The 24836-nt window shown below is 43.5% G+C and overlaps 1 protein-coding gene across 23 annotated transcripts in view; it reads left to right on the top strand.

Moving 5' to 3' along the window:
- The first annotated feature begins 3049 nt into the window (after positions 1–3049).
- celf5a (cugbp, Elav-like family member 5a) overlaps positions 3050–24836 on the top strand; it is a 172993-nt gene continuing 151206 nt past the window's right edge. For 22 of the 23 annotated variants that reach the window (XM_078946518.1, XM_078946515.1, XM_078946512.1 and 19 more), the window contains exons 1-2: positions 3050–3533; positions 19852–19934. In XM_078946518.1, coding sequence (XP_078802644.1) covers positions 3179–3533; positions 19852–19934 — 438 coding nt within the window. In that variant the 5' untranslated portion in view covers positions 3050–3178. The remainder of the gene's footprint in view (positions 3534–19851; positions 19935–24836) is intronic. The other variant, XM_078946523.1, reaches the window with a different exon arrangement.

The raw sequence follows: 24836 nt of genomic DNA, 5'->3' as shown, positions 1-24836 counted from the left end.
TGCCATGGTAAATCAGTTTATCTGTGATCTTCGGCGGGGTCTGCTTGAGTGAGCCGTGAGCGCGCACCTATCCAGGATTGGTTACACCTGGCTTGATGAATCCGTGTCTGCTCATCCTGGCTTGGTCTTTGTGCAACCGATTAAGCCTGGACGCACATGTTTTGGATTCATTGAGCTCAGCTTAGTCATTTATCCCGGATGTCTTAATTCTACTTTTGTGCAACAGGCCCTAGGTCTCAAAATCCTCGCACGACGTAAATGTAATTCTCTACGAATTAATGCAGCTTCCTCGTCTATTGGGTCCTCCAAAAAAGGACAAGCCATTCTTTTCACTTGTCTCTGTGTGACGGAAATTTGGGCAATGAAGGTTAAAGCAAAAAATACCGCTTCGTCTTTAAAAAGGGGAGGGGACCGGCAGTAACCTTGAGTTTAGGGAATAAAACCTGCTCCCGACAAGGTTAGGTTCACAGCGTAAGTAACCATGGACACTGACTCCGAGTATAAGTTACCTCTCTTTCAGAAACGGGTTTGACTTACTCTGCTTACTCTGGTTTAACAAACCTCCCATTCTGAAACGGAAAACCCAGGGTTTCCCTGATTTCAGGGTTAACGCACTCAGAGTTCACACTTAACCTCCTTTCTGAACAAACAGGCCCCTGCACAGGTGTTGTGCCAAGATACGTTTCTCCTGCTAGAATGTGTTTCCCCGGTCTCAGGCTTATATGTGGCAAATGATGCAAATATGACAATAAACTGCCAAAAGCTGCAGAAATTACGTATATTGTAAACATCCACCTTCTTTTTAGGGTTTTTGGGGCAAAATCGAAGTGCTGCGAAACAAAACAAGGAAGCCAGACGTTGTGCAGCGACAGGGGAAACAAATTCTGGCAGGGGAAAATATCTTAGCACCACACCAGGGGCCTGTTTCACAAAGGAGGTTAAGTGTAAACTCTAAGTTCATAAACCCTGAAATCAGGGAAACCCTGGGTTTTCCGTTTCAGAATGGGAGGTTTGTTAAACCAGAGAAAGCAGAGTAAGTCAAACCCGTTTCTGAAAGAGAGGTAACTTTTACTCGGAGTCAGTATCCATGGTTACTTATGCTGTGAACCTAACCTGGTCGGGAGCAGGTTTTATTCTCCAAACTCGAAGTTTCTGCCGGTCCCCTCCCCTTTTTAAAGACGAACGACATATTTTTCGCTTTAACCTTCATTGCCCACATTTCCGTCACACAGAGACGGTCTAAGTGACAAGAATGGCTTGTTCTTTTTTGGAGGACCCAATAGACGAGGAGGCTGCATTAATTCATAGAGAATTACATTTACGTCGTACGAGGATTTTGAGAAGACTCGATTTCTTTTTCACTTTTAACTGCTGCCATGTTCTTTTAATTCCTGCAGGATTGCATCTACGTGAAAATGAAATCAGGGACATTGAATTAGATTAATGTAACAATTATTTTTTGGAAACACAATTTTCTAGCACTGCTTACTTTCTTAATCCCATATAAACCTATACCACTTGATCAATACAGGGGTAGTGTTGCAGCGTGTGTGTGCTGAGCGGGGTGCGATCCACGAGAGACAAGGGGAGGGGCGATTGCAGGTGCAGATGGGGGGGGGGGGGGGGAGGACGGAGCAGAGGTGTGTGCGTGGTATATATTGTGTGTTCGGAGGACGGAGCACTTAGTTAAATAAAGGGAAGGTGTCATTCCCGCTCTGGAGGTTGAGGGTTTCCAACGGGAAGTGAACCCCGAAGGAGAATTCCCTTCGGCCCTGAAGGAAATCTCCCCTGCGCGTCGGAAAGACGAGAGAAAAGAAAGGAGAAGTCTTCGTGCAGCGAAAGGTTCAACAGTAGACAAAAGTTCACTTTTAAAAACACAATTGCATGTATTAATATTAAACTGACCAACGTTTGCTAGAGGGGAAGGTTAACAAAAAAGTCATCTAAACATTATCAACATTAAATGCATTTTCCCCCAGATTGGTTCTGTACACTATGCAGCATTTCATGCATTTACACCAGGAAAAACACTTCAAAAGTACACCTAAATATCCCCATTTTTTATTTCACTCCTTACGCTATTTAAAAAGTTGTTACAGACAATATTTTATAACAATGATTTAAATGCAAACTTAGGCATTAACTTGAGCAGCTATGTTTTCCACGCTAACTGTCTCTGTTTTGCAGATGCAGCGGTGTTGCTTTTCTTCTGGAATATGTGCTCATATTCACTGTAACTCTGCAGCAGCACGTCAAGTTCAGCTGGCGAAAAATACGCAGACCTCTTTTTTTCCACGGTTGCCATGGTGACTCGTGATATCTGCGCTCCATTGATAATGGCTTCTTATAGTCGCGGTGCGGACGCTTACCTCCGAATCAGTCCACTCAGAGTTGATTGATCTAACTCGGATCAGCTTCTCTGAAACTGAAAACTCAGAGTTGTTAATCTCTCGATTGACCAACTCAGAGTTCAGGTTTGACCTCAGAGTTGGTTGAACCTCCTTTGTGAAACAGGCCCCAGTACTGACCCATACCGTACCTTCAAGAAGGATTCTGCTTCTTTCATCAACCCGTCCTTTCTTTTGGTTTGTTTGGTTCTCTTTCTGTGTTCAGGCCTCTGTTAGCTGCTTTCATTATCACAGCTGTCTTCATTTCAGTTAATTATCTGACTGTCTTGTTGTCAGATCATCTGTTTTTTCCCCCACTCATTTTGTATTCGCTTGTTTCTGAGTTGCTTATATTTAAATATGTTCATTAAACTTTGGTTCCTGTTATTGGTCGTATGGTTTCTTATATTTGATTTTAGCATATTCTGTAGTTTTAACATGCTGTTAATGCAAAGCTGTTTTCTACTTTGTCTTTTTATTTTATTTAACGTCCTTCTGGGTCAAAGCTGCTTTAAACTTTCCTGGCATCAAATGTCTGCTGAGAAACTTTGGATTTTCCTCAACAGACACAAAAAAATGTCAGCCTTTTCTGCGTTTTCCAGTAAAAACCTCTAGATGTCGCTGTAGCACGTGCGACACCCCCGCCCGCTCGCTTTTACAGCGTGTGCGCGTGCGTCATGTGTCGGATGGAAGTCAGCCTGGTTTCCAGCTGAGTGCTCGCTCCCTCTGCGTGTGTGTGCGCACGCGCGCACTCGTGCTGTCATTATTATCCACTCCGCTCGCGGCTCAGAATGGCCAGATCCACTCAGACTGAAGGAAGACGGCAGCAGCAGCAGCAGCAGCTCCAGCCCGCTCTCTGCAGTCTGCTCTCCGCCGGACCGCCCTCCCCCCCGACGCCACCGCTCCTCCTCACCACGCATCAGCACCAGAACCCCCAAAACCCGTCCCCCAAACCCATGAACGGGTCCGAACCCATTTGCATCCATCCGGAGAGCGGCGCCATGAAAGACCAGGATGCCATCAAGCTGTTTATCGGGCAGATCCCGCGGAACCTGGAGGAGAAGGACCTGAAGCCTCTGTTCGAACAGTTTGGGAAAATCCACGAGCTGACAGTTCTGAAGGACCGCTACACCGGCATGCACAAAGGTAACGGCGGCGCTCGCGCGGGACCGGGACACTAGTTTTTATGCTCCTCTGAGGAGGATTTTCAGCTCGAAATGTGACGTTTTTGGTCTCAAACTGGGACTTCCGTAATCTCTGAAACAGGCTGAAGTTCATTCTGGCGCGTCATGTAATGCTTCTCCTCACGCGTGATTCTGTCACCGTGAGCTGGTGACCCCCCCCCCCCCCCCCCCAGCAGAGTCCGGGTCTTATTTACGTTCCGGTAATCGAAGAGCATCTCCGTAAGTGGGGCACCGGCGCTCCAAAGGATGCATTTTTCAGCAGCCTCTCCTGCCAGCCCCCATCTTCAGCGAGGGGGCGGCATCATTTATTCATCCACATGCTCTCTGCGGCGCCCGCGCGCGAGCGAATTTGGTCAATACTAGCGCGTCTCCATAGAGCGCGGGGGCTGTCACAAGATGATGGACGTCACCACGGAGACGGATGCCGCCGCTGCCACTGAAATTGAAGGGGTGCGGTGGGGTGGGGGTGGGGGCTTCCATCTTCCACGCGCACAACGAGACTCATCGCTGCCGGTGGAAACCAAAGCTCCACGCAGGTGGACATCAGTCTCCGTCACCATGGAGATGATGCCAAACCCTCAGCCCTTTGGCCCCGCCAGGCCTGCAGGAGCCCCGGGCCAAAACCAAAGCAGCCCCTCTTCCATGGGGGGCTGGAATGTGAGCCTTCAGCTACAGGAAAACACATTTGCTTTTATCTCCATCAAATCTGAGATCTATTTACAATAAAAGTAAATGTTTGCTCCACATTATGGTATCAGACAAACCACAGGTGATATGCACCAATCAGAATGACCCAAATCAGAGAGTTAGATCTTCAAGTCTGATTTTTCATGGTGTCCAATCATTTGAGGGGACATGTTAGAAGCTTTTATGTCAGAAACCCTAAAACTACATCTCAGATGGAGAAATGCTCATGTCTAAGGCATAAAACGAAACATGTGTAAACAGATCAGACATGTTTTGTAGAAAGACTCACAACTGGAGCCTCAAACCACGTCGTCCTGTTCAAATAAAGCAGAAAGGGCTGAAACCCAAATAGCAGTAAAATAAAGTTCATAGTTTCTATATTATTAACTGACTTCTTGGTTCTTCTGTTATCAGACACGATTGTATTTTTTCACATACCTGACATGTTTCGACTTCCTTTCATATGTCAGGTATGTGAAAAAAGACAACCGTGTCTGATAACAGAAGAACCAAGAAGTCAGCCAAAGAGCAGGAGCTTGACTAAAACTTCTCTAATTGTCAAGCAAGGTGGTGGAGACATGATGGTCTGGAATATTTAGCCACTCATGCTTAGGGAGATTCACATTAGTCACAAGGAGCTCGTCCTTCCAGGCTCCACAGTTGGTGTGGAGAACGTTTCTGAGTCAGGCTTTTGGCTGAAATGGAGTCGGTACAAACTGAGTCTGGGAGCTCGGAGTCCATCACACCAAAGTTTGATTCTTACCTGATGATTTAGTGTTTTTTTGTGATAGAAATGTAGAATGTGAAACTCAGCGCACGTTATTTTGTTGAATCTTGTGAATAATTTCATCATTTGGTTGAATTATTGTGAAAACGTCTGAGGACGGGTTTAGTGTCGCTTTAACTGCATTGATCTCGTATGGCATTCTTTTTTGAAGACAAAAACTATTCTGAAACACAAATGCATTTTTATTCAGAATAGTTTTTGCAAGTAATGTTGGATAAGTGGGACCCACACGTGATGTAAATCATTACGTCACAGCTGTGTGTAACCATCTTTTCTAATATTAACTCACTGTACAGCCTTTGTCTTAACTTGGGAACTGGCCGACAGAAAGGGACGTTGGTTCAAATCCCAAACATCCTGCAGCTTCATGAATGACCACATCAGTCATTAAAGGATAAAAGGAAGTTCTTTTTTTTTTAGCAGAATAGCTGTTTGTCGCTTCATATTTATGAATCATAAAACTTTCAGCCATAGATGATCTTAGCGGTTTCCAGGTCATGTGTGTGCGAACATATGATAAATATCGTTTGGGTTCGTGTGATGGAATATTCTATCCCCCAGCTGTAAACGCAGGTAAACAAGTTCCCGTCTGGGAAAACCCAACTTGATCTAAGACACATTCATCCAATAGTTTGGATCCTAAATACCAAAGAATATTCAGACATTTTAGGTGAAAAATCTCAAATTATTAGGAGATTATTTATGACTGGAATTTCTGTAGTTTATGGTTTTTAATGTTTTTTTTTCAGGATTTCTTTCATGTTAAATTAATATCAGCTGATCATAATCCAGAACAAAATCTACTGCTTAAATTTTGTAACTGAAATGCTGGAATTCCTTCCAGGAAGGTTAACATTTGAAATGTAAATGTAAATGACAAACTTGCCAGAGACCCTGAACAAGAAAGAGTTTCCTTGCTAAAATCCTGCAGCAGTAAAAATACAATCTTTAGGAAGCATTTCTTTACGAATGGACGGAATGACTGATGTGACTCGCTGCAGCAAGATAAAGTTTTCTTTGATCTAAGAGACGGAAAAGTCAGCATCTGTCCTCATTTCCTTCAGATCAGCCCATTTCAGTCAAATTAAACGTCTTAAAGTGTAATGATGTCGGGCCAACGAACAATTCAAAAGCAAACTCTTACAGTCTTTTATAGTTAATGGAGTTATTGAGCAGAGAGGGATTATTGACGAGGATTGAGATGCAGCTGCTGCACAAAGACAGGAATGGACAGCTGACACACATAAACGCGCACAGACACACAAGCGTCACTTTCATTATTCTAAGTGTTTTGCATTCAGTAATTTCCATTTCGTCCACGTCGCTGTGTTTATTATTTGCCTTTCTCTTATGTGACAGTTTTCTCCTGCTGGTAATCCGTTGGGGGGAACATGGAATTAGTTTGTAAAGCGTGATAATAATGCACGGCCATAATAACTCACTCCAGAGGATTAGTAAACGTGCGTTGTCTGAAGCTGCAGTCTCTCGGGTGATCAGCTGGTTGCCTTCCTAAACAGTGGCTGCCTCTCCCAATTAAAAAATCTGTCTAGTGTGCCTCTGCAGATGATTAAGTCTGCCCACGCCACCGATGGCTGCCAATTATTGTCGCCCAGCTAGTATTTATAAGTTCAGGACTTCCTGATGTAGAATTTACCGTAGACTGCGGGAAGGTGTCCTCCCTTTGGCTCTAATTACCTGATGAGACGTGCAAAGCATGCTCCCAAGTCCTTCCATAAACATCAGAGGGTCTGCCTCGGCCTTTTATGTTTGTTTTTTTTCTTCTCCAAATGGAGAATTTCATAATCAAACATCCATCTCTCTGTAGATCCTAATCTCAAATCTTGGACGTTAATGCGCAGTTGTCCTGCAGACAAAGAAAATAGGAATTAGAAGAGCAAATAGCCAATTCCTGCTTTAATCTACCGGCCAAAGCGCCTCTCATGTCAACACGGCGCTGGTGTCGGCCATCGCTCTGTTAATGCATTTATGAATGAAGATGTGGCTGTAAAGCCAGCCGAGCAGAAGAACATTAAATCACGGCGTAATCTGATGAAATATTTATTCAAGTTTTTTTTTTTCTTCCCCATCGGAGTCGCTTTGATGGATGAGAAGTGAGAGCAGTGCATTCTGGGATTGCAGGACTGTCATTTTTTATCGTGTTTTGATCCGAACATATGGAGGATGTTTAGATGTTCTGATTGGTTGCAAAGCAGTAAACAAACACCAGCAGGGTTTTGGAGGAAAACTAAAAAACCTCCTGATGAGCCTGGATGATAATATTAGTTCATCCTGCAGCTGCATCTCAAGCGTTTGTGCCCACTTACATGTGACATGTTGGTGCCGCCCCTTTGACGGTGTCATTTAACAATCACTGGTAGGTTTTAGGCAGAATTCATTTCTGCTGTTTGCGGGTGAAAATCCTCTCGGGGCGACGAAGCGAAGGCCGTTTGGCCAAGGCACTAAAAACACTCACTTTGCAATCTTTAAACGTCTGTAAATATTGTAATAAGCAACAGGGCTTTCCTCATGAAAGATGCAGCAGCTCAACCGGTCCTGACAGGCGCTATGGGCCCCGACTTCAGGATGATGAGTGCAGCCCCCCCCCCCATTTCTCATGGTTTCCCAGAGAGATGGGCAATCTAGGCAGGCAGCGCTCCGCTGGACTGTCCACGCTCACCTGCCTCCTCCCGTCTCCTCCTTCTCCCTTCATCCCTGCCTTTCCGATGGATTGATTCCTGCTCCAATGCAACATTTATTATGGCTCACAGCGACTCACCCATACTTTGTTAAAAGTGCTGTTTTTCTATGACCTTTAGAGGAGTATCTCTGCATTCATAGAGCACCCGGAGCAACGGCAGAAACAGGACACTGTTTAAAAAAAAAAGGGCCCCTTACAAGTTTGAAATGACATTTACATGAAACTTCGTATTTCTGTCCAGCAGCAGCTGCAGCAGTAGTAATCCTGGACTGAAGATCTCCGGACCTTTGAGTGAAAATTTGACTCAAAAACGCCAAATTGCCAAAATTTACATATTCCAGTGAAAATTAATCTTGAGCATAGTTAACCCCCCCCCCAAAAAAAAAAAAAAAAAAAGAAAAAAGAAAAACAAAACAAAGAAGAGTGATGACATCAAGGAGACTGTCAAAAAAATGAATGGGCCCAAAGTGTCTTGTGAGGCTCCAAAAAAAAGAATTCAAAATACACTAACAAAACCAAAACATGTGTTGGGGATATCAAAAGGAGGTTTTGAAATTATTATGGGATGGCTGCAGGACCTACTGCTTGGCCATTTTGTGGCAAAGCTGAAAATTCTGTGATTTTTCACATTTTCCCACAATATGGGAAAAGAAAAGTTTTGTTGGAGCAAACTTCACTAAATGTCACACATGACACAAAGGTAAATCTACAACTATGACTGAATATTTGTTGACCTTTGACCCTTAAGAAAAAAAAAAAAAAAAACACCTCAAGAACCAACTACAAGTTCAAACTCTTCCCAGAGATTTTGATCTATCACCTCCTAACTCCTCGAGCATCAAATGAGTGCTCGCATCAAATGCTTTTTTTTAAATGTTGGTTTTAAAGTTTGTAGATTTGACATGGTGTTAGTGTGGCGAGCTTACATACGTGGCCTATCCGTTTTGTTCGCATATTTTTATCAGAACATTGTGAAAATATAAGGCTCAAGATGAACAAAACGATCTGAACATACTGGGAATGTGGGCGTGGTTAAAACAACCTCAGTAGCACAGGAAATCCAAAAGTTTACTTTTGCTGATTCTTGTAAAAATGAAATCAACCTGTTCGTCACCCCCAGGTGACCAAAAAATAAAATGGTTGCTATGGAGATTAAACTAATGGAAAATCACTTTGAAAAAAGTTTCTGTTTCATGAATTCGTCATGTGGAGCTCTGACCAGGGTGGCAGGGGCAGAAGGGGAGACTGAGGGGCTTGTAGCAGCGCTCAGCCAGTGAGGGGGGGGTAACGCCTTTGGGCCATACAACGCCGCACGCAGTTTTAATTTTCACAATGTGTCTTCTTGTTTTGATTTTTTTTCTTTATTTTAGACTACATTCTTCATTATTAGACTGAAAACAAAAAATGTGAGTCAACATTTTCCCTCGTCTCATAGCTGCTGTGATTTCTGAGGCAGAGGTCACATGCCTTTTTCAGAGACGCGCTCTTTTCTACGCACAAAGATCCCAGCTAGTCTCACAGCCCAAACAGGAATCTGAAGGTTGCTTCTTGAAGGGAGCTTTGCAGGGGGATGGTGGATGCTGTTGAAGGTGAATGAGCTCTTTAATGTTGAGTTTGAGGCTGGCTGGTCACACATTCATTTTAGATGGAAAAATAAAAGAACAGGGAAGAGGAGATTTTAATGCAGTGTTTGGTGATAATCCTTCTCTATTTTTGGAACAGTTCAGAAGAACTGGAGTGATAAAGCCTCGTTCAAGCTGGGAAAATAATGGGAACTATTTGCCTTTCCTTATGGTGCCATGCCTGTGCAGGCCTTGCTAGCCTCCATGTTCTGGTAAAAAAGCAAAACAATCCCAGATGAGTGGAGTCGTGGCATCCCTTGGATGGCAAAATGGTTGAGCCGTGATGTGGATGGAAGTAAGAAAGGCCTGAAGGTGGAATATCTGCTGGAGAAGACATGCAAACACAAAGCTTTGAGGATCCGCCTCATCCCTCTCTGTCACAGAGCCCAGTGTGACAGAGAGGACTTGGACGGGCGGTGAATGGCACATGCATGCAGCCAGGCCCACCAGGCAAACGGCAGGCACACAGAACAATGGACGTATGGACAGATGGATAAGTGGAAGGCAAGAAGATGAAGTGTTTGTCAGAGATGCAGAAACAAATGGTAGCTTTTATCCCCGGGCAGAGAGTGGATTGATGATTCAACTTGAGATGGGGAGGATGGCTCTGACAGGCTGAGTGGCAGTTTGGCACTTGGGGGCGGGATGAATGGAGGGGGGGGGCGCAGATGTCAAGTTTGACACAAAAAAAAAAAAAATCACCTGAATGTAGGGCCGGGCGGTACGGCCAAAAAATAAAATCTCTGATTTTTAAATGTTTTTTCTTTCTCCTTTTACTTTCTTTAACAAAAACTTAACAACAATTATTTAATATATCTCCTTAGGAAATGTACTCCAACTGCAACTAAATTTAAGCAGTAAAAACATTTGTAGAACAATGCAGCAGATGTTTGGTGAGCTACCGCTAGCTTGAGCTCTCATAAAGAGAAACACGACATGCATTCAGCCGAATGTTTTTAGTGAAAGCAGCCTTTTAACGGATTTTGCTGCGTTTGGTTTGATGCTCCAAGTTTGAAGCCACAACCCCAGAGGCCAAAATCTCATTTCTGACTCACCAGACAAGTTGTATCTGAAGATGCTGCTGTTACTCTCAGTACTAGATCCGCTTTTTGATGCGTATCTGTATCATTTACATCCCTATTGTGTAATAATGTGTATTTTACATCTGATCAAATGTAAGAGAAGATGGAAAATACTAAAACGGACTTAACAATATGTCCAGAGAAGAAACTCCTGACTGGATACTGTCTGTGAAGGATGTGTGCAAAGACGCGCTGCTCAGCACAGTTATAAATAGAAATTCTCTGGTATTTCTGAAAATGGGTTAAGCTGCCATCACTGCACTGCTGGCATGACATCGTTGATTGCCTGCCAGCCTCCCCCCAAAAACTGCTCCCACACGGCTTTAAGAGGAGAAGGAGGGGTGGCACAGAGGGGGCGTCTGTGGGCGGCACAGCCGTGTCCCCACCATTCCAATATTCTCCCCTCACATCCTGTCCCCTCCATCTCCCATCCCGCCCTCCTGCCATTACTCCTTCTCTACGGCATTCAGCATTTCCGTTAAAGGAGCATCATGCGCTCCCCTTGAAGGAGCATTCAGCGTTTCTGTTGAAGAAGCATCCAGTGCTTCCATTGAAGGAGCATTTAACGTTCCCATTGACGAAGCATCCAGTGCTTCCATTGAAGAAGCATCCAGTGCTTCCATTGAAGGAGCATCCAGTGTTTCTGTTGACAAAGCATCCAGTGCTTCCATTGAAGAAGCATCCAGTGCTTCCATTGAAGGAGCATCCAGTGTTTCTGTTGAAGGAGCATCCAGTGCTTCCATTGAAGGAGCATTCAGCGTTTCCGTTGACAAAGCATCCAGTGTTTCTGTTGAAGGAGCATCCAGTGCTTCCATTGAAGGAGCATCCAGCATTTCTGTTGAAGGACCATCCAGTGCTTCCATTGAAGGAGCATTCAGCGTTTCCGTTGACAAAGCATCCAGTGCTTCCATTAAAGGAGCATCCAGTGCTTCCATTGAAGGAGCATCCAGTGTTTCTGTTGAAGGAGCATCCAGTGCTTCCATTGAAGGAGCATCCAGCATTTCTGTTGAAGGACCATCCAGTGCTTCCATTGAAGGAGCATCCAGCATTTCTGTTGAAGGAGCATCCAGTGCTTCCATTGAATGAGCATCCAGTGCTTCCATTGAAGGAGCATCCAGTGTTTCTGTTGAAGGAGCATCCAGTGCTTCCATTGAAGGAGCATCCAGCGTTTCTGTTGAAGGAGCATCCAGTGCTTCCATTGAAGGAGCATCCAGTGTTTCTGTTGAAGGAGCATCCAGTGCTTCCATTGAAGGAGCATCCAGCATTTCTGTTGAAGGAGCATCCAGTGCTTCCATTGAAGGAGCATCCAGCATTTCTGTTGAAGGAGCATCCAGTGCTTCCATTGAAGGAGCATCCAGCATTTCTGTTGAAGGAGCATCCAGTGCTTCCATTGAAGGAGCATCCAGCATTTCTGTTGAAGGAGCATCCAGTGCTTCCATTGAAGGAGCATCCAGTGCTTCCATTGAAGGAGCATCCAGCGTTTCTGTTGAAGGGGCATCCAGTGCTTCCATTGAAGGAGCATTCAGCATTTCCGTTAAAGGAGCATCCTGCACTCCCACTGAAGGAGCATCCAGTGCTCCCATTGAAGGAGCATTCAGCATTTCCGTTAAAGGAGCATCATGCGCTCCCATTGAAGGAGCATCCAGCGTTTCTGTTGAAGGAGCATCCAGCGTTTCTGCTGAAGGAGCAACCAGTGCTCCCATTGAAGGAGCATCCAGCGTTCCCGTTGAAGGAGCATCCAGTGCTTCCATTGAAGGAGCATCCAGCGTTTCTGTTGAATGGGCATCCAGTGCTTCCATTGAAGGAGCATCCAGTGCTTCCATTGAAGGAGCATTCAGCATTTCCTTTAAAGGAGCATCCTGCGCTCCCATTGAAGGAGCATCCAGCGTTTCTGTTGAAGGAGCATCCAGTGCTTCCATTGAAGGAGCATCCAGTGCTTCCATTGAAGGAGCATCCAGTGCTTCCATTGAAGGAGCATCCAGCGTTTCTGTTGAAGGAGCATTCAGTGCTCCCGTTGACGGAGCATCCAGCTTTTTTGTTGAAGGAGCATCCAGCTCTCCCATTGAAGGAGCATCCAGCTTTCTGTTGAAGGAGCATCCAGCGCTCCCATTGAAGAAGCATCCAGTGCTTTTGTTGAAGGAGCATCCAGCTCTCCCATTGAAGGAGCATCCAGTGCTATTGTTGAAAGAGCATCCAGCTCTCCCATTGAAGGAGCATCCAGTGTTTCTGTTGAAGGAGCATTCAGCGCCATAATCGACGTCTGCGTTATCGTCTATAAACTCTTTATAGCTTCTGCAGCTGTTGGTTCTTCCTATAAGGTTGTGCGTTTGACATCAGTGTGTGTTATGGGTTAACTGGGCCTTTTTCATCTTCCTCATTTGTCTTTAAACCAGCCCCTCGACAGCGTTCATTTGAAGCTTTTTTCTTTAAAGGTTCCTTTTCTTTTATGGAATCAAAGGCTGAGAACCTGATCCTTTCCTCCGTCTTTCAGCAGACGGGACAGTCTATGACAGGATCCACAGATAACTCATGGATGGAAATGCTTTATTCTGCACACACTGTCAAACATGTGAGGGTTCTGTTGGCCTTTGCATTTGTTCAGCAGAGGGCGTTTTGCAGTTAGATCCCATTGGTGCAGGTGACTTCATTGTGTCTTATCCTGCTTGTCCCAATTCATGAAGAGGATGCGATGCTGTTTTCTGGCTTTGAACCAGTCGGGACCTCAGAGAAGCTTTTATTGATTTCTGTAAATCCCTTGGCTGGGGCAGACCTGGAGGGAGGGGGGAACAACTCAGAGAGATGGTGCTTGGCAGCTAAACTCTTGTTGACCCCCCCAGAAGTAACGCAGCAGGAGGCAGTGAGTGTGAATCTGCACATTATTTACACGCGGTTGAAAGTCCATCCATTAACGGCGTCAATTAGCCTGCTCATCAGGGATGCAGACGTCTTTATGGATCGGACCAAAGCTTTAAGAGCAAAACAGGGATAAAAAAACCAAACGAGTCTGAGGCTGCTCAGACGATGCATACGGTAAAAAGAAGCTGAAACGCTGTCGGTGCGACTGACACACATGACAAAGATGCTCTGACAACCTCTGGGGTGTCTTTAGGATGCAGGAAAGGCGTCAGCATCAGCACCACGGTTAGGGTGGGGAGTTTGGAGGTGCATCAGGGTAACGCTGGCCTGTTTGCCCCTCTGTTGACCCTAAAGCACTGAAGGTTCCTTCAGGGCAAATTTATTGCATTTATAACGCTCATTAAGCACTGTTCACCCCGCCATAACCACTGCAGACAGACTCAGTAAATACACATATACAGATGGGGGGGGGGGGGGGGTCCTTTGGGATGAGCTGTCTATGGATCTGTTTGACTGATTCTTGGAGTCCATGGAAGCTAGAGGCAACAAATCAATGGTGCAGGGGTCAGAGAGGATATCACGCTGGGTTTGGGGGACTAATTCCTGTCCCTGTTAAGGACTGCAGAGCCCCTTCGTCTGCCCCCAGGTAAAGGTTTTACCATAAGGGGAGGGGCACTGCTGTGAATGAAACAGGATGTGGAGATGTGGATAAAGCAGTGATACAAGAACGTTGTTTAAAACAGAACGGATGGCCGTCGTATTTTAAGGTTTGAGGGTTTTTGGCGGGGAAAATGTTGCTCTTGAAGCACTGAAAGCTTTTCTTTCTGCTCTTGGTGTTGTTTGCCTAGCTATTAGGAAAAAAAAGAATATAGATGATTAGTTGGAGTTTACCGGACCAGCAGTGATTCAGGTCATGATGAAACTGTTTTTTTGCTGAAGGTGTGGCCTCTGACCATCACGCCCCCTGCAGCCCGACACGGCAGCGTGTTAAGAAAACCAGTCATCCTGCCTTAGTGATGGCGTTTTCCAAAAGTGTAAATGATGTGTGAGGGAGCAGGCCAGTATGAGGACTGGCACGCTTTCTGCAGCATTCACACCTTCTGGCCAAGGAAACGCCTCAAGTTAGAGCCAGTTCACACGTTTCTTTACGCCGTAGTGGCTCGGCGCTTCTGGGATCAGGGTGTGGAACAAACATGGGGAAATGAGAGGGAGCAGGTTTTGAAGCTGCCTCGTCCCTTAAGGCTTCCTTTCTCTTTGGACCGTTCCACCGAGCAAGTTTGTCCCCACGTGTAAAGATGTCACCGGTGCTGACCACGGTGGAAACCTGCAAGTTTACATGGATAGTAATTCAGAAGATTAGATGAAGACAAACAAGTTCTGTTTAAGTTGTATTTTCAGGGTTTGTGTAAGAAAATGAATATGAGATCGTCATTGATAAAAGTCTAGCTGCTTGTGACCAGCAAGGAGCTATGCCGCTGAGTGCCAGTAGGGGCAGTATTCTCAATTTGTTAAACATTAAATATAAAATTTAAACGATTTCTTTACATGCACAATCTGATGATTGAATGACGCATCAACTGCATCCGAGAACTGGACTGAATGAGTGTAGAGATGAGATCTTAGGCCCGAGCCGAGTCAGAACCCGACCCGACCTGAAATTCGGGTCGGTTCGGGGTCTAAAATGACAATCATTACGTTTGGGTCGGGTTGGGCCGGGCTTCTCTCTCGCTGACTTTTTTAATAAACATATTTTAATGGCTGCAAAGAAGCTCCTTAGGCGGGCGGTTGTCAAACGGCTCTTTATTAATCCTGTATGTCAGAACGGTTAAAGCACAAACCGAAAGGCACAGCCAGCTTCTTCTTACTCAGAGGGAGAACGTTCACCGAACGCACGCAGACACACACACACACACACACACACACACACACACACACACAGGTAGACCCCACCCCCTCTATCCCACCAGTCACCAGCCCACCGTTGATTGACATACACTGTGGTCCAGCAACTGGCAGAAAGAGGTGGGTGCCGGACACCCGCAGCTCTGTCCAAACTCTGGGTCGTTACACTATGTTTATAAAAATGTACACTAAAAAGATGTGTGGATACTAAACTAAGGAATACTCGTTATAAATAAATAATTTGGTTAAAACAGAGAAGGCGCTGTAAGGTAATTTCTATATAACTACTATTAAACATGAAGCGCAGACGCAGAGCAAGGGCACGCTTTGCGCACCTGTCGTGAATGTAATCTTCCCTCCGCAAGTCCGCATCTATTTTGTTTAGGTATCCCCGATGTGGAGCAGCAAGATGTTTAATTTAAGACAGGGGAACTGAAAAGGCAAACATGAACCGCCGCAGCTGCAGTATTTCTCCACGTAATTAAGCAAGTGCGCATCAAGATCTCTCTTTCACTCTCTTTGTCTGGCTTCTTATTCTGTGTTCCAGCGTTATTTCGTTGTGCAAATGCATTTATCATGATCATAAAAATATGTAGATTATTTAAACCTTAAGAAATCTGGCGTTTTTTTTCTGCCAAAAAAAATGGGATAAATTGAAATTTCGGGTTTGCTTCGAGCTTGGGCCTGCAAATCAAGTTAATTGATCGGGTTCGGGCCGAGTTCGGCTTTAATGCCTGCGGGCCTGTGTCGGGTCGGGCTGGATTTTTTAGGCCTGATCTTACCTCTAAATGAGTGACATCATCTGTAGAAAATGGTTTATTTCGGCTCAAACCAAATGAAGTCAATTCAGTCGCCATTTTCTCACAATACAAACGTCGCCATGTTGAAGTCACACATCGTCAGTAAGCAGCGACTGGTCTGAGTCAGTCATCGTTTCTATGGCAACCACTCTGGCCAATCAGGAGTGAACTTGTTGGAAGGCCATACCCTTACCTCATAAAATCGGGCTCAGATGTGGGCAACTACCCCTGGCTGCAGCCTGCAGAACTGCACAACATAGAGGAATGCTGGAACGCTGAGGAAGGCTGCAGCCAGGGCTTACTCGATGTGGGGGCCAGCAGGCTCCACCCACTTTTATTGAGGCATCCGATTGGTCGGTTTATTACCTCCAACTACAGGAAAAAAATCATGACAAAAATGAGGATTATTAAGAAGACGTTAAAAAAAGTATCAGATCCAGAATGCTTCTTCTGACCAAAAGAATGACTGAGTGAGAGCTGTTTATTTCTCTGTTTGGAAATAAAAACTTTGATCTGCCTTCAGGTTCAGAGAGCAAACAGCTGAGCAGTAACAGTTTTACTTCTCACCATCTCATCAGCCCCCCATCCCCTTTCCATGCAGTGCTCTCCAGCGTTTTGTGGAGGGTAAATACAGAAGCTCCTGTTTCTGACTAAAAGCTAAGCCAGTGGAGATGACAGACTCGTTTCCAGAAGACCAGAGGTCTAGCAGAGGAAGTTTCTTGTCTTTGGAGCTGAAATCGATGCCTGAGATGAAGCTGTTGAAGGTTTCTGTCAGATGATGCAGAGGATCATCCCTGTTGCTGTGTCAGCAGGCTCTGATTACAGCAGCTTTTTGTTAGGTTTCAAACAATTTCATCATGCCCCCCCATCCCCCCCTCCTATTGCAGTGCTGGCAGTCTGTACGTGTTTGGATTCCAATTAAGGAGTTGTTAAAGCGTTTTCGCCCGTGGCCGAAAAACTAATACTAAGCCGTACGTTAAAGAGAATCACATCACATTTAAACTGAGGTCATGTTTCTTTTTGGTTCCCCGACTGCTGCTGCTGCTCCTGCTACGGCTGCATGCCGCTGTACTTCTGCCGCTGCTGCTACCGCTGCTGATGCTACGGCTCCTGCTGCTGCATCCCCTACTGCTGCTGTTATTCATTTATTCTCAGTGCTCTGTGTATTACACATCAGCAAATACCCTGTGACTGCAATGCTAGAGGTTTTTACTTAAAGAACAAATTTGACGAGTAAACCAACAATCACCAGCCTGCAAAGAGAACAACACAAAAAGAACAACAAAATGACCATTAAAGGAACAAATGGCGTTTTGCAGTGCTGCTCTTTTTTTCTTCAAGTTTATTCTTGAGGTGGGAGTTTGGTGAAGGGTCAGTTCAGCTTCTGGCTGTGCTAATCTTCAGTCCGGGGGGGGCCACTGAGATGATTTCTTTCATTCTGTAAAACTGTTTTTTTAAATCAGTTGTTCTATTCAATTCAATTCAATTCAATTTTATGTGTATAGTTTAAATTCACAACAACAGTCGTCTCGATGGGCTTCGTATCGGTAATTGAAAAAGTTTAACATAAAATCAAAAGGAGCATAAATACATAGAATTCAATAGGAAAATATTCTATGTTCTAGTTGAACCTGGAGAACCCACAGGGATCAATTTAGCCACAGTTTTTATTCTATTTTTAAAAAATTGTAATTATTATTCTTTACTTTTTTCTTTTTCTTTTATCCCTTTTTTTGGCTGCTCTTCATTGCTGCTTCCCAAATAAACAAATAAAAATATGACATATTAACTTTAAAAGCCTAAAGTAGTTCTGCAAAGGTAAAGAACGAAAACAGTCATTTCATAATTTATTTAAAGGAATTTTCAAACACTTCCAGGTTTGTTATGTGGAACATTATTGGCTGAACTTCTGTGTTTTTTTAAATGTAGGTTATATTTGGACCTTTTCTGGCTTCTATGGAAATAAATCTGTGTTTCTGCAGTTCGGAAACACAAAAAGGTGCCATCCCATTAATCCTATTTGGTGTACCTCTGCTCAGGTTATACCGCCATAATGCGCACAGGCACAAAAATTATGATGCATGCATGAATAAAAGGGATTTTTCATGAGGCAAGAAAGATGGATTTGAATAGTGTCCACGTAAAGCCACTTAATACATCAGCATGCGGTGCATCCATTCAGCTGATGAAATGAGATCCAGAATGCATCGGCTGCTAATAAAGCATCTTCAGAGTGGCAGAAAGATGATGCCTGCTGGCCCCGAGGAACCTCATTAATACAACACAAGCAAATCTATTTATCCAGATAGTCAGAAGGAAAATGATGGCCTCAATATTCCATCATTTTATTCTCTTCCCTTTTTTCCTCCTGTGCGTTTGCAGATGGGATTAATTTGTGTCCATGGGTTGTGTTGCGTTTGTGTGGCTGTTTTATATTGAAAAAAGCAGAGGACCCCTTCAGCAAACAACGCATCCTTTACAATAAAATACCTCACATTACTTTTCTCCACACCATCTGAAATGGCTTCACTTACGCATTTAGCTATTTACCACTTTCTGCCGGTCTTCTTCCCACAATTCTTAGTGCCACAAGCGGGGAAAAGGGCTTTTTAATTTTTCCGAAGCGGGAAAATGATGGATCGACTGAACAACGAGTTTACCCAACACGATCCAAGCATGTGTTTTTTCAGTAAATTATGTACAATTAACAAAACACTTGGACTAACTACACAGAACAGTTTCATCAGTTCTACAAAAGACGCTTCTTTTTTGTGTAGAATTCTGCTTTTTAGTTTGCAAACCAATTTTCTTTTCGTTAAAGTAGAGTTTTATTTAAACTTTGAAATGTCCTTTTTAGTTCTTGGTTTGTTTTTGCAGGATTTCTCTGACTTTTTGGTTTGAAATCCTCCTGATCATTTAGAAAATAAGAGGAGGAAATAAAATCATCGTCAAATGTTTGTGTTAGGGGAGAAATACTGCATTCGATGTATTTTTACTTCTGTTTTCCAGTTGCCGTTTTAATGCCGACAACATGATCGTCTCTTTTGTTCTTCTAATGCTGTCTGTCATTGATTTTTTTCAAATTAAGCCTTTCCCTGAATAGAAACAAACTAAAGTGATGGTTTTTTTCCAATAGTAAATACAAGCAGACACTCTCCCCCCATTATTGTATTGAAGTTGTTGATGCTTTTGTCTATTTGGGCCTATTAGGCAGAGATTTTTCTGTCTTTAAAGTGTCTATAGTCGAGTTCCTATTCCAGAAAGATGTTTTTCTCTCCATGTAGGGCAGAGACCTGTTGCTGCAGCATTTAGTCCTGAGCTGGGATATATTTTATCCCCCAATGGCCTAGTCCAGGATCTGTGAAGTCAGATTGTCTTTTAGCGTTTCATAAACTGAGGTCCACATGGCCTTCTGCTTTGGAGGCTCGTCAGTTCACACGGGTTCAGTTTTATAGAGAGGGGACTGGTTGTTCTGCCCCCTTCGTACTCTACTGTGTGTCTTCAGCAGAGGCCTGATGGACCTTACCTTCTCCACATGTTTACTAGCCATCTGTCTGTAGAGTCAGGATGGAGAAGGGAAAGACGGCGTTTCACTATAGGGGATTCTCTGCAAACGGGCAATTCATTTACCACGTCTTACTACTTTGTCTCTGGCTGCTGCTGTTCTAAAGAATCTGGAAGTGAAATCATTGACATGTTTTACATTTTTTGTACGGTTTGAATAGTAATCTGCCTCTTTGCCAGAACTCCCCTAAAAAAGAAATCTGCAGATATCAATGGGACTTTCCAGGTTAAATAATGATAAGTAAAAATAAATAATGTGTATTTTGTGTTCATCTGCTTCAGGTTGTGCATTCTTGACGTACTGTGCCCGGGAGTCAGCCATCAAGGCCCAGAACGCCCTCCATGAACAGAAAACGCTGCCGGGGGTAAGTGTCCATCCTTCCTCCTTTTCTCCTAACGGATGGTCAGCTGCTCTCAACAGAACTTTTCTTGTCTGGTTCTGGAGATTAAAGCTGCTGTGGAGATCTATTCAATCAATAGTTCAGCCTTTTGAAAGCCAGGATTCTGTTTTTTTTTCTGTCTGGTTCCTGAGAGACGTTCTGAGGCAGAGAACAGACCCTCTTGCTGCACACCTTTAACCGACGCAGGAAAACAAAAGTCAGAAAAAAGCTCTAAGAGGCGTTCACCTGAGAGCTTTGACTTTTGCTCTTTGCTGTTTTTCTGTTTTACCACTTTGAATCGTGTGGCTCACATCGTTTTGCAAAGAAAAGGATTTCAGAAATGGGAATATTTCCGATCAAAGTTTGGATATAATTTTAATTTTATAATTTGATGATGTACCACATTGGACAACACTTCAGCCCTCTTCAAAAAAACAAATTAGTTTGGCAATGATTGGTCTTTTTTTTATCTTTAGTTTATTATTATTAAACATGTATTCCTGTTACCTTTATATGTAATGCATCAAATGGGTTTTTTAGTTTACAGTATCTAAACTGCTTTAACCTGCTGAATATTCGGCCAAAACCTTTTAGAAAAAACAACAAATTGAGGCCTCCAGAATATGTACCAGACCATAAAGACATTTCAAACATAAATATGTAACACACCTAAAAATGTAAAATGTTTGAATTAAAAACTTTTTGACTCTGTGTTGCATTCAGTGCAAAAGCTTTTTTTATGGGACCAACTTCCTGCATTTGAAACGGTAGTCTGAATGTGGCATCCCGCTGTCTGTCCTGCCGTCTCCTTCCACCCTCGGCGCTTCACCTCTGCCGCAGACGTTGATGCAGATGTTGCGCAGCTGCTTCCTTCAACCTTAATGTTCGAGCGCCAGAGTCTGCAGATGATCACTTTTCATCAAGCCCAGCCTTCTAACCGGAGGAAAAGTTCATGGTTTTTATGCTGGAGAACTTTTCATTCTTTTCCTTTCAAAAGCACCAAATGCTTCCAGAAAGTGGTTCAATTCTTTTTAAAAGTCAGTTTTTTTCTCTTAGCCCCGCCCCCTTCTCAGAGGAACGTCTTGCTCTTCAGCCTCGAAACTTTTCTGCAGACTTTTGTTGTTTCCTTTGACATGAATGTAGTAAAAACATTTGGAATCCTTCACTTCTGTTTCTTTAGGATTAAATGAGATTAACTGTTCTGAGCAGCCGTGATGGCTGTGATGTTGCAAGCATGCACAAGCGTTTTCCGTCTTGTTAGTCCGTTTTTTCCAGACCATAAACACTTTCGGGCTGATAATTGATGTTATGACATCATAAAACAGACTTCATAGAGCTGACAAACTGTTGGTCCGAATAAATCCTTCCAGCTCTCTGGTACTGGGATTTACAGAACCACAGAAAATAAGCAGAACTCTGTCTGATCTGTCAAAGTCCATGAGTGCGTCCAAGTCTGAAGGACAAGCAGCTAGAATCATGTCACAGCTGGAGAGCAAAGTCAGGAGCAGAAATGAAAAAAAGTTTTGGTGTCAGAACATTTGAGAATGGAAGGTGAGGAGATCCACATGCAGATGGGAAAAAAATGAAAAGCACCAGTTTAGTTTAAAGGTGAGAATCTTACAAAAACAAGCTGAACAGAAAGACAAACTCATGACCTACATTAAGACATTCCTTCTTCACCACAAGAGACACAAACCCAGTTTACATTCTGTTTGGGGGAAACTATCAGTACAATGGTGTGTTTGCCTCCTGTATTCCCCTGTTACTCTCACTGTTCTTAAATCTTGGTACTCCCCTCCTACCCCATTGCTTCTCTGTTCACCAAACTCTGTTTTTGCTAATGCCTAACTTAGTGTTATCTGATTTAATAATAAGTTTAAATTCATATTCATACTTTTAAATGGCATCTTTAGTATACGAGTGAGTAAACCACTGTGTTAACAGATGCTGTCCAAGGTACCTCTAATGTTTGTGTTGGTCCAACCAGGCCGGGAATAAACCTGTCAGTCAAGGACCTTAAGATATTTTATGTTCTAAAATATACTTTATCAATACAGAAAATATCCTAAATCAAGACATGGATGAGGCAGCCAGCAGAACACCAAGATTCTGTCAGGTGAACAACAACCCTACACAGCTAATGACATACACTATACACAAACCCCGGAAAGACATGAAGGCACAGCAACACATGCAGAAAAGGAGCCTAAAATACCTGCCGACCCTCTCCCAAACACGGATACCCTCCCAAAACTCCCATTAAAATAGAATATAAAAGGTCTAGCAGATGATTCCGTCAGGTGAACAACAGACCTACACAGCGGAAATACACAATGTTGGTAAAGGCAGAGTCTGTATTTGTGTGACAGGTGGCCCTGTTGTCCCCCATCAATGTGTGGAAAGAGAAGTGAGAGCGGAAGAAGTGAAGCTTTGCTGAACACCAAACTATTCCTCCATGTGAAGCGATCCTCACACGCATCCACATGGGTTCCAACATGGCTTCTTCACTCATCATCCTCTTCGTTGTCTGCAGCTGAGCTTCCCCGTGTGGCGGCTGAGCCGCTGCGGCAAAGGCTGAATAATTTAGCGCTCTTCTCTGTGAAGGTTGGCAGGCGGAGGATTCAATGGGCTTCATGCTTTTTTGTTCTGGATGTTTGCCGGGAACCAGTTTAGTCAGAAATGGAGCTCGCTGGTCTGCAAGGCGACGCTGCAGCAGGCGGGAAAGGAAGTCTGGAGGACAGTGAGAAACCAGCCCAGCCTGTGTGTGTTGGTGTGTGTGTCGTGTGTCGTGTGTGGATCTCACTAGGGAGAACCTAAAAGAACCAGCCGGTAACATTTCTGTTCTGTATTTTCTCTGCAGTGATGATTCATTTTCAGTGTTTAGAACAAAATCTGTGAAAGTTTTTCATGGTTCTGATCATAAAACAGTCTGGGTCACAAACAGACTTGAAGAAGTTTGGAAGAATTTGTGCAGCAAACAAGTTTACTCCTGAGAAAGTTTACTCACTGCTGTGTGTGTGCGTGTGTGTGCATGTGAGAGTGTGCTCATCGGCGTGTGTGCACGTATGTGGTGTGTGCATGGATGCATATTAGTGTGCATATGTGTGTGTGCAAGCGTGTCTGTGCATGCTTGCGTATTAGGGTGTGTGCGTCTATGTGTGTGTTTGTGTGCACACACAGTAAAGAGCGGTTGTGCTTCGGTGCTCTGAGAGAGAATGAATCCACGCTTCTTAAAGCAGCTCTGTGCATTCACACACTCCAACACACAGCACTTAAACAGCAGAACACATACACACACACACCAACACACACACACTCAGAGGATTCCTCCTTTTCTTGGACATTTACTTCTTAGGAGTGGTTTGTTTTTTTCACCATGCAAAGCCCAGAAAATATATTCTTCTTTAATTGTTTTTTATTTTCTAACTAGCCGTGACAACTAAGGATCAGGAAGTGTTTGCAGAAACGATTCATCTGGAAAGCAGCAGTCCATGAGCTTTCCTGAAGGAACACATGACAGTTCCCCCCCCCCTTTCACAGACACTCATGGCAGATGTGACATGACATGCTGCTCTACCTCCGTGAAGCTTCAGTCAGATGTCTGTTGTTTTTTTTCCAGAGGTGCAGATCTGCAAAACACCCGAATCATGAATAATTTTTGATATTTTTAGACGGTTTAACTAATTTTCAGTTATGGCTTGAGGCCTGCCAGTGATCTGAATTCAATTCAGTTTCATGTATACAGCCCACTACAACACAGTTGTCTCAACGGGCGTCACTAATTATACAATATATGAAATCAGTTCTAAAATACGATAGCTGATTGCAAAAACAATTTAAACAGACTAAACTGGGCATCCCTGGCCTTAGACTCTCCTTCTCTGTAAGGAAAAACTCCTAAAAATACAGATTCTGGAAAACCTCAGGTGTCCACATGTCATAATGAAGAAAGAGAGATCCTCCTCCAGGATGGACAGGTGATGTACCAGAACTCTGAGAGAAAATTCGGATTAGGAATTAGGAAAATTCAAATTCAAAATTAGTTTATTTCTATAGCACCTTTCTTGTAAAGAAAACAGCTCAATGTGCTGTACAGAAAACCAATCAGGAATGAAAGAACACCAATGCAAAAAGTAAAGAAATAAGCCTCTCATAGTAAAATACACAAAAACAAGCACAAGTAAAAAAGAAATGACTTAAGAAGAGAGAACCAAGAAGGTGCCGTCTGCCCTGTCCTCCTGGTGGCCTGGGTGTCAGCATAGACACAAACTCCCCAGCCAAGGGGGAGAAAACACTCATAAACTGTCTAAAATGTAAAAGTGATAAATAGAGAAGTTAAAATATAAAAACAGCTAAAATATAAAAAATTAAAAGAAGTTAATGCATAAAAAGTCTAAAACACCTGAAATATAAGTAAGAATAAGTTAAGATGTTAAGATGACACAATAATAATAATACATTAAACAAATAAATATGTAGTAAAATATCATAAAATATAACAGAAAAAATGTTTGATTCCCCAAAGGAGATCTAAATAAAAGCTGAATTAAATAGATGGGTCTTTAATTTCTTTTTATAAAACCTTGACAGTGGATGAGGCCTCAGATCCTCAGGCAGGCGTTTCCACAGACGAGGCCCGTAGTTTTTAGATCTGGCCTGGCCGTGGTTTTTTGTCCTGACCTTAGGGACCTTTAGCAGGCCCGCGCCTGAGGGTCTAAGGGCTCTGGGAGGTTCATAAGTTAAAAGCAAATCTGATATAAAAGAAGGCCCAAAATCATGGACACTCTTGTAAACTATTGAAAGAATCTTAAAATCAATCCTGAAGCTGACGGGGAGCCAGTGCAGAAATTTTAAGATCGGTGAAATGTGCTCCCTCTTCCTGGTTCT

Source organism: Oryzias latipes, chromosome 4 (assembly GCF_053564925.1).
Source record: "Oryzias latipes strain Hd-rR chromosome 4, Olatipes_Hd-rR_3.1".
NCBI lineage: Eukaryota > Metazoa > Chordata > Actinopteri > Beloniformes > Adrianichthyidae > Oryzias > Oryzias latipes.
The sequence above is the reverse complement of the archived record's forward strand: the minus strand, read 5'-3'. Positions and strand labels throughout refer to the sequence as shown.